Here is a 10,954-nt window from a genome sequence, read left to right on the forward strand (position 1 = left end):
TCAGGTAAACTGCAGTTACACCTTTGCCTAGGAGTTGATTGTGCCAGGATTCATCCTAGTGGGAAATGATTGGAATGATACTATTTTTATTGTTGTGGCTTAGTTTAGGTCAATTATAACATCTTTCATCTGTTTTGGCTAAAAAAAATAATTCATTGACATGGAATAATGAAGTATTTGCTTTCAATCCTTACATAGTTGCATACTTCTAACTCTACGTTTCTATGTGAATGCATGCGTTTTCACTTGTTCTCTTCTTTAGCTTTACTGCCCTTTACTGAGCCCTTTTTCCCCCTTTTTTCCAGATGTACCCCACTGACTCCCTGCTTTTCATTCACTCGGTTTCCTTGTCTCTCCTAAGTTCTCCTCAGCCCTCATCACACCTTCCCTTCCTTCCTTCAAATGCTTCTTCATCAGGCTTTCTCCCTCTCTTCTTTCATCCATCCCTTCCCTTGCAGGAGGGAGTTTCAGGAGTTCTTTGTCTAGGCTTTCCACTCTGTATTCCACTCTGCAAAGCATTCTCACGGTCTTTTTACTTCCTGCAGAGTCTAGGACATAGGACACTGTTGTAAGATAGTTGAAGGAACTGTAGCTGGGAGAGCCCATATGCTTAAGCACTAACAGGAGCTAGGTGGAGAGACTGGTTCTGGTTATGGGGTTACTAATGGGAAGTAAGCAGTGGCTTACTGTTGTTGAATAGCAGCACTGTGGGGCATCACCAGCATGTGGCAAAGTTTGCCTGGATGCAAAAGTGGCTGTACCTACAGGAACCTGTTCTGATTGCCTCTTACCAAAACACTTTTAATGTACTTTTCCTAGGAAAGCAACTTTTTCATATTTGTTTTGAAGATCCCTAGCAAGATCGTTAGTCTGGTGTTCTGGTTGAACCATAGTGTGAAGGTTCAAACCTCACACTAAGACCCTCCACAGTGTGTCCTACAGAAATATATAACAGGCACGTGTATCTCAAAGCAGGAGTGTAGTTCTGTGAAATAGAACTACATATATAAAATAGAATAGACCATGACACCTGCCAAGTCTCCCATTTCCAGAGCCAGTGCATTCCAGAAAAGAAAGCAGTACTGTCAGGACTGTGAGCTCACCTTTCTAGGCCAAATTAAGTAACACAATATATTCAATCTGTGATAGACAGGCACTTAGCTATTTTTATAACTCTGTGAATTACCTTGCTAACCAGTACTCTTCAGCATTAGTTATAGTAACTTTGCAGCCGCTATGGTATAGGACACAGTATGCTTTTATCAAAGAAGTGCAGTGACAATATGTTTGAGGCTACTGGTACAACTCCCACTTGCTTGTTTTAGGGTTTTCAGCTATTGAATGAACCCTGTGAAAAGGGAATGTTTCTATTTTGCCACCTCCATTATGTTATCTTTTCCAGTGCAATTACAAGCTAATTCAAAGCTCTTTGTGTTTGGCTAATAGCTGCTGATTCACTGCTGTCACCCAGTACCTCTTCATGCACTTTTAATAGTCTGCCAGTGTCCTTAGCACTTACCTATGGAGAACATTTTTCTCTGAGTAGAGGCTCATCATAGGCAAATCATTAATGGAACATCAAAAAGATCCCATCTGTTAGAGTTACATATGGCTAAGATCACAATTATCAAAAGTCTCCTTTTTTTTTTCTTTCTTATCCACACAATAAATGTAGTTGTCAGCAGGATAAGTTCACGCATCGGATAAGGTCACAATTTCATTTAGTGACAACTTCCAACAGCGTGAACTTACAAGGTTCGATTTATTAAAGAGTCAGAAAGGATAAGATCACTGCATGGCCAGCCTGATTTATCAGGGTTTGACTGGAGTACTTGAATAGAGAACATCGTATTTCAAGTTTATGTGCAAAACTGTGGTTTAGTGTGTGTTATGTCTGAGAGTCTTGAAAATTGAGGGAGGAGAATTTAGAAGAGGTATCCCAAAAACACAGTTTAAACAAATGCCGAATCACTGTATGTGCAGATATACCTTGTTATGGGAGCACCTGGAAAACAGAAATGAGACACCATATATACAGTCTTGATTCATTGTGTTATGCAGTATTCAAAGGTGTGTGTAATAGCTTAGCTTTATATTTTTGATGGAGATAATCACCAGTCAAATATCCATCTCAAAACTATTACGGTGCATTACCAGGCAGGTAGCTGTTTAATGGTTGAATCATATGAGAGGTAAAGGTACTTTATGCCATATTTCAGCTATCTTTCCTGTCTTTTTTAAAGGCTTGAAGGATTTTTAAAATCTGTGAGAGCTTTTGAATTTAGCATGACTTCAGAGCTGTCCGTATTTGATATCACAATATATAACGTTTCTCAGGCATATAGAAATATATATCAAGACAGTTTCTCAGCTGATGAAAACCAGCAGAACTCAAATGATGTCAATGGACCAATGTCCATTTACACAGAACCAAGATTGTCTTTTCTTTTTTCACCCAAAGACCTCCTGTTACAAGGCTTTTCTTGATAAAATATTCTTGCCAACGAATTTCCAGTGACTTAGATAATTTAAATGCATATAAATGCATACAAAACTTAGAAGTAATGAAGTACTTTTTCCTACCAAGTTCTCCTTGTCAACCTCTGTCAGCTGTGTGCGCTATTGTTTCTTACACCAGAAAGTGGGCAGATGGATGAAAGCCAGAGATTATTGTGTTCAGAAAATACCATTTACAGTACTCAGCTTACTCTAGCTTGATCCCTCTGATATTTGAAGCCATAGTCAAATCCTATAAGAGGCCAATAACAACTACTGGGCACCACTGTTATACAAAATAATACAGGTTTTCTGGAGGTGTAAGAAGTGGGTGATGATTTGTTGAAAAACAGAAAACATTTTTTCTCCCTCAGTCATGAGGGATTTAAAAAGCATACCTAAAACAATATCTATAAATAGGAAAAAATTCTTACAGTTGAGTCTTCTCATTTTGGTTCAGTATCCAGCAAGGTGGCCTAATATCTTAAAAGCTATGGGATGTTTTGTAGCTATATTAGTGAGTCATGACTTGGGGCTCCTTTTACAGTGCAGCTATCATAAGTCTTTGAGTAATCAGAGACTTTAAAAGTATGCTACATCAATAAGATAAGAGAAACAGCCAGCAGCACTAGCAGCATTATCTTTTACCAAAATTGATTAGCCCATATGATGCGTTTCAAATATTTTGTATAAACTTACTCAGCAAGCTGGATATAAGTTCTTGAAGAACAAACTGGAAAAATATTTGCTATGAAGCAGAGAAATAAATATAACTAAAAATGGACTATCCGTTAATTTCATTTTGCACATAATTTACAGTCTTAAAGGTTAGATATCTCTTTTCCATATGTCTTAGTGGCACTTTAGTTATGCTTCCTACTGAACTTCTCAACAGGACAAATACCAGGTCTAGGGATGCCTTGTTTAATGTAGCATTGTACAACCAACTGATCTAGCTATGCTGTCATCATGCTGCATATTAAATACCATATTTCTGGTCTCTGTTTACAAATTGTGTATATTACAATTTGCTGCCAAGCGCAAGAATATACGTTAATTAAATGTCAAATGTTGCCAATTAAAATCATTAGTAGCTGGAAGTTTGGATCCACACATTGTGCTTTGGATTGGGGCACAGAATAAGGGAGGCCTTTGGGTCCTTAGCTTTTCTCCTTTTCCTTGGTGGCTTTGTGGCTGAGGGGAATCCTCCTATACAGGTACTCTCCCCTCCCTGTTATACTTCTCTGCCCAGCACTCCCTGTTCCTGCAGGTAATCAATCAGGCAAGAGAATCATCAGAGCTTGTCTTTCCTTTTCTGCTATTCAGGAGGTGGCCAATGGGGAAAGATGCTGAACAATAGCCACAGCATGGAAAGGGAAAGGTTGTGAGAATACTCCTGACTCGTATTTCTACTGTTTCTATGACTGCAGGGGAAGATATTCCCCCTAATTCTTCTCATATTGCCAGGGCTTGCCCAAATACTTTAGTGTGAAAGTCACAGAGAGGGGCTTGGGAAAGAAGTTGTACATGCTCAGGTACAATTTTTTTTTCTCCCTCAAAGGACTCAAGTAGCCTCCAAGGGCTACAGGTATGACACCACTTGTAGTACCTAAAAGAAGTCACGATTTTGATACTTTCTACCCTGAACAATAGTAGAGAACGTAGGAAAAGAATACTGCAGAATGCAGGAGAAGCGTTAGGAATTACTGAGGGGGAGACTGAAAACAAAACACAATATCATTAAGTCACTGAGGCTTTGTTTTAAAAAAATCTTAGCAGTTGTTTAGAAGTATTTTTAGGTCACTTGCCAGCTTTTTAATGTAATTTCCCCCCAAGCCAAAGATGGTCAATGAGAAATACAGCAGCCATGCCAAGAGTTAAACTGTACTGTTTTTGATGCAACCTTGTTTGAAATTTGCTAGTTAAAGGGAAAATATATATGTCATTCTCCCCAATATTTCTAAAACACACACAGACCCACAAGATATGTCTGTACTGTTTTCTTTCTGTGCCATGCTATACTACACTGAATCACACCCAAATACTCTCTCCTGCTCCATGTGCACTACAGGTCAAAAAACTGTAATGTTGTTGTTCAAGTGGTGCTGGGCATATGCCAATAAGATCAAAATATGCATGGTTATTATTATGAATATGGCAAAATGAGGTTATAATGCAGAGTCTCTGTAATTATATTCTTAGAGGAGTAGATTTTAAAATAATCTGGTTATGAATTCCTGTTTTACACCCAAAATGTCATTAGGCAATATAGAATAAAGAAAAAAGGTACATGAGAAACAAAAATATTTGATGAGCAAATCAAAGGAAAGAAAGTTCTATTCTTATGAAAAATGGCTGCAGGTCTCTGTGTTTTCTGCCTATAAGCATTATATAAGCTGCACTATTAACATTATGAAACTTTCCTGTTTAAAAATAAAAATAGCATTATTATGTGCACCTTAAAACTTTGCTAGGTGTTTGGATATCACAGGATGATCTGCCCCAAGTTTGTCGTTCTTAATCTATTAAAAGACAGTCCTGCTTGTAAATCCACAGGTACAGATAAGGAGTCAGTGTTTGACTGAGTCTGAACCCTTTTCAAATGAAAAATGTCAGTGACAGAAAGGGAGGCTGAATTATTTTTTAAAAGGGTTTTCAAAGATTCTCATGATTTCTCTGGTATCAGTTAAATGTGACATGTCCATAGACACAGCTGGATTTTTTTAGTGTATAAAAGCAAGGAAATGCTCCATTGCTCCATGTTTCGTCTTCATATAGAACCAAAAATGCTACAGTGTATATATTACTGATCCATACCTAGGCCTGCAATTCAGGGAAACCGCTACTTCCAAAGTTACCATACAGAGAGATGGTTTAAAAATTAATTCAATCTATTACAGTATTTCAATAGGTTTTTTTTAATGTTGTATTTAATTACTGTATACTGTATAAAACCTTTCCCATATGTTGGTTACCTTTACAAATGTCATATTTTTGTTAGTGTGAAAAATGAAAATTTTATTCTCACATTCATAAATTGGAAAATCAGTACAGCTTCATTGATTCTGATGTATTTGTTCCAGTTTACATAGAGGGTCTGATGTTTGATGGAGTATTATTGCAATCTTCAGCCCTCACATTTGAAATACAAATCTCTTTGCTTGAAAACAGAACCCCAACTCATTTTTTTCTCTGGAAAATGGTCAAGATTAAATCCCATGAATGAATAAAACCTTCACATTTTGCATGTAACAAGAATCCAGACGTTCACATGTGGAAGTAGTTATAGGAGATGCGTTGAGAGCTTTAGGTTTACTTGCAAGCAAGGAGATGACATTGACTTCCACCTGATCAAGGTCATTTTCTTAACAATCATTAGCCCTTAATGTGGGACAGGTTTGCAGTTTAGTTATTGAATAGATGGATACCCTGATCTTTGTAAAAAATCTCAGCTGTGATTCAGATACTGATATTGATGGTTGATGGGGAAGAATTCTGTAGATGTAGTGGGAGACCGGCATTGTAATTGCATCTGTTCCATGCATAAAAATGAAATGCCGACTCCATTGAATTCAATGTGAATTTTATCACTGACTTAATGCTTAGCTTCAAGAAATCCAAAGCTTATAAGAGGAGCAAATTCAAAGATGCAGCCAAATTTGCAACAACAGAAGCACAAGTTCAACTCAATAACATAACAATGGGTGGGCAACCTGGGTAGCAGCCCTAAACATACACTTAGTGAGGGCACAAGAATGGCAGCTTCTGTTGCCAGCCCAGCCCCTGGCACCACCATCTCCACATAGGGCGCACTCTGGTAGTTATGCTTCTGAACTAGCCAGAACAAGAAATGGATCCTGTTCCTGGTAAACATTTTTTCTTCAAAATGTCTAAATGGATCCTAAAAATAATAGTTTTCTAATAGCCTTATAGTTTAATTTATTTGGGGAATTTTGAGGAAAATAAGTAGGAATTCTCCAGTAATATAACTGGTAAATATTTTAAATTAAAAACAATTCTTGAACTTTTTTTTTTTTTTGGCACAAAGTTTTATATATTTTTTTATACCTTGAAAAATAATTGAGCAGGAAACTTTCAGGGAGAAAAATATTTCTTATTTCTTTCAAAGTAATGAAACTGTCCATGCTTTCTGTTTTTTTCCTCTTTTTGCTTCCTTTTTTCCCCTCTGATAGAGAGAGAACCATTACTTTTTAAAATATTGACAAAAAAGTAACTTATTTAAAAATTAACATTTTATCTCAATGTTTTACTTTCTCTTAGAGCAAAAAGAATAACAAAAACTCTAGTTACAGCATGCCTTTTTCCACAAGAGAGGAGGGAATTAGAAAGTGGAAAAACCTAGGCCTCCCCCCTCCATGTGCTTGTCTTATTATAAATCCATTAACACTTTATAATATACACACATTAATCACTTTGAATCAATTACTCTCTAACTCAGGCAAAGTATCAGCTAAGCCTTTCTTTATTTTTTAGTACCAGTATAAATGCAGAGGAACTCTACTGAAGTAAATGGAGTTACTCTGGATTTACTTTGGTATAAATGTGAAAACAGATTGGCTCAATTTTTGCCTAAGTAAAGACCTAAGTGTTTGGCTCTCTGTGAGGGTGAAATTCCAGAAGGCTGTTAGCCCAGGTGTACTTATAATATATTCAATTTTTTTCTCTCCCTCCACAGCAGTATATAAAAGCCTCTTAAGTAACCATTATTCCCTCCATTCTCAAAGATTTACTGAATAAAAATGCCTTCAAAACTATAATGTCTGTGAAAAGAAGCAAGAAAGGAATGGGACTTTATAAACTGAATTTGAATATAATTATAAGGAAAAAGGTTTAGTTTTTTTCTCTGGATGACAAGATCAGTTGTTTTTCAGGCAAGCATAATTAATTCTCATTATATGGGTCCTCAGAACATTGTGCATATAAAACAAACACAAAGGCAGAGGTGGTTGTTGTCAAGGCACAAGTGAAAGTACTCTAAACGTTACTTGTTTTCTTTGTTTGCAGGAGAGTTGGAGATGTTCCAGAAGGATGGGGAGCGCAAGATTCAGAGTCGGCAGCAGCTTCCAGTTGGAACAACATGGGGGCCTTTTGCTGGGAAGATGGATCTGAATAATAACACCTTGGTATGTGACTGCTCAGAGAAAGTTGACTCTGTTGTATTCTATGCCCTCCCTTAGGGATTAGCCTTTATTACAGCTCCGCCAAATCACTTAAAAACAAGTCATTGTTAGCTTTCATGGACAGTGCTACTTGGAGCTTTTCCAATAAGTTCATCTGTGGCAGCAGTCTACATAGACTTATGCAGGTCACAGGTTAACGATACTAAACTTGTTATTTTGCAGAAGAATGGGAATTATATGATTCTTACTTTATCTGTTGAGTCAAACTGAGGCCTTCCACTTTAAACAACTGTTTTGATTATTAATTGTTTTTTCATTGTTTTGCAGCACAAATTTATTAGAGGACAATTCATATTTACAGTTTAGAAAATAGAAAAATAACTACGATTCCTGATGTTAATCTATCCTGTCCTAAAAGTAAGGACATTGAAAGCTCTGTCATCTGTCATCACCCTGTAGTATTAGCAAAAATATTCAAAGGTGCTGAATATTACGTTTAGATGTTAAATTTGGCTAATATCTAAATCAGTGCAAATTGCTTTGACTGCCTTCAAGTCAGTGGTCCATATACGTAATGTATAGTTGAATCTCACTTCAACCTGTTGAGGAGAATATCATTCCTATCTCTACATTGCCTTTTGTTTGTGCTGGTTTTATGTCTGACCTCTTATGTCGTGTCACTCAGGTTCATTTCCTTAGCATATTTGAAAAGATCACACTTTAAAGAGAAAAAGTAATCAGGTAAAATCTCTGCAGTTGTATTGCACTGTCTTGACATCTTCGGTCTCTTGAAAAGACTGAGCTTCATAACAGATACTTTTTACTAAATCAGCCCCTGCTCTTGCAGATCATTCATGCCCACATTACTGATGTAAGGACTTGTGGGACTCTTTCATTACAATGCATCATATATATAGTAGTTCCATATTTAAAATGCAATTTGCTGTATAACCTGTGCAATCTTTTTTTCATGTACACCTATTAAAAACAGTAACTAAGAACGTAGTTGCTGGACATATGTAGCATCCATTATAAACTGTAATGTATCTTAACATTTCAACGTAAGATAGGGAATTTTTGGTTGGTTTTTGTTTCTATTTTCCTTTTTTTTATTTAAAGACTCTAGTCAATATTCAGAAGCATTGGAATAGAAACTTAGGATCAGATTTTTCAAGTGCTCAGCATCTACAACCAGCCGGAGATATCCCATAGAAATGAACTCTCGTTCGGATTCCAAATAAAGGACAGCACCTAGAAATAGCTCCATGGTCTAGCAGGGTTAGCTTTTCTCTTATCTATTTAATTTGCATCTTACCAATCAGTATGCATAAAGCACTTAGCACAGCAATATCTATGATCTGAGTGTTTAAACAGACAGTGTGACAATTGGTGCAGACATAATCCAGGCTCCCAGCTGCAGGGATGCACCTTGTGCTCCCACAGCTTGGACTTTTGATCAGCTGACAGAGCATGGTGCACCCCATGGCTGGACACTCATCAACTGCAGACTTCCAGCCATGGGAGCACATGGTGTGCCCATATGGCTGGGAGTCCAGATCAGCTGACAGGACTCCCAGCTGTGGGAGTGCATGATATGCCCTGTGGCTGGGAGCCCCATCAGCTATGGGCTCCCAGCCCCGGGGGTGCAACCGGCTATGCCTTCACTTAATACCATATTAGGAACCAGCTAGAAAGTTATTCCACATTTCTGTGAAATAATTTTGTGGCTTATTCCTTGTTTTATGATGCCATGAATAGTTTTAACACGTTGCTAGGTTACAACTTAAGACATGATTAACTGGTTAATCATGTCTTAAGTGTAACATGTGGCAGGGGCCTAAATGTTACATAAACTTTTTTTTGCTTTGGTTAAGCAACATAGTAGGGAATGCTGATTCTGTGTCTCTAAAACTACTGTATTTTCTGCTTCCATTGGTAGTGGAAAATTTCGTCAAAAATTTCTGCACAACAAAAGAATTACAATTTATACCTTGAAACATTTCAGCAACTAACAGGTATAACAACTGGACTGTAACCATAGCAGTTCTAAGAAATGTCACTAGAATAAATTTGCAATATATCATCAGTACTAATATTGTTTTGTTATGCTTCTCTACTTCTTTTTCGGTCTCTGAAGGATTAACAAAGTTTCCACTGTTCTAGTCTAAATCTGTTTGTCAAAATGTTGTTTAGTTGAAGCCAAATATTTAGGGCCAGATTCTGGTCAGTTTGTTTGGTGCATAAGTGGACTTAGTTGCCTAAGTGCAATCTTATTTCACCTTGCTTGACTCCCTGAGACAAACGTGCAAGTCTTCCTTCTCCTGGATGCCTTTTGTGACTTGTTTTTAAGGGTACAGTTACAAAAGTTGATTCAGATTAGCAGATTTCCAGGGACTTGAACAGGGTGGAGCAGAATCGCATTTAGGCATCTAAGTCCATCTAAATGCTTACTAGGATGAATGCAGTTTGGCCCTTACTCTTTATAAACTGGCATTGGGTTTGGGATTTTTACTGAAAAGTTTTGGTTTCAATCATATGTTCATCAGAAAGACAGACAGCAAAGTCTGTAGGCTTAGTAGGATGAAGGCTAGAGAACTCACCTAGGGCTCAGGTTCAACTCTCTGATTTAGTATGATCTGCAATAAACCTCTGTATTGGAGCCAAAGCCCTAACAACCAAGCCATGGAAAAACACTCCCATCTTGAAAGGACAGAGTCCATTTTTTGCTGAATTATGACGGGCATTGTTTTCATTCCGTATTGGTACAGAAACATTTTGAAATATTCGAAGTAAACATCAGGTAGCTTCTACTCTCTTCCTATCTTAACTGTTTCCTCATCTCCCAGTAATCATGCTAGTTACCTCAAAATGTTGAACGCAATAGAAAAGTTTTGATAAATCTGTAATTTATTGTGTAGGCAACCCAATCACCAAACTAGTTGTTATGTGTTTTTCTTTTATGTGAAGCTTATCTGTAGTACCACTTACAATCTGTTTGGTTAATATAGCTGATTACTATTCTCTCTAAATTGCGTGTTGTCTTAGGTTTATGAATGGGAGAAATATTTAAATTGTTTTTAATTTTATTTATATCAAAACAGCCAGATATACGTGTGCAAAATAGCTAGGTATACCCATATATTTACATATATTTGCACACTTTCATATATATAAACAGACATGCACTCACATGTCTGTCTATACATACATATTTTTAAAAGCTCATTTGGCAGAAACCTAATCTTAATCAGTTTCACATTTGTATTTGATAACAGGTTTAACATACATCTGAATGAGAACCATAAACATTTTGTTGT

At 37.0% G+C, this 10,954-nt stretch overlaps 1 protein-coding gene across 1 annotated transcript in view; it reads left to right on the forward strand.

The window, feature by feature from the left end:
• Positions 1 to 10,954, forward strand: part of ZFPM2 (zinc finger protein, FOG family member 2) — a 339,889-nt gene that overhangs the window by 123,209 nt on the left and 205,726 nt on the right. Inside the window, exon 3 of the mRNA XM_019545852.1 lies at positions 7,522 to 7,640. Coding sequence (XP_019401397.1) covers positions 7,522 to 7,640 — 119 coding nt within the window. The remainder of the gene's footprint in view (positions 1 to 7,521; positions 7,641 to 10,954) is intronic.

This window comes from Crocodylus porosus, unplaced genomic scaffold, assembly GCF_001723895.1.
Source record: "Crocodylus porosus isolate Cpor-Errol unplaced genomic scaffold, CroPor_comp1, whole genome shotgun sequence".
In the NCBI taxonomy this organism is placed as follows: Eukaryota; Metazoa; Chordata; order Crocodylia; family Crocodylidae; genus Crocodylus; species Crocodylus porosus.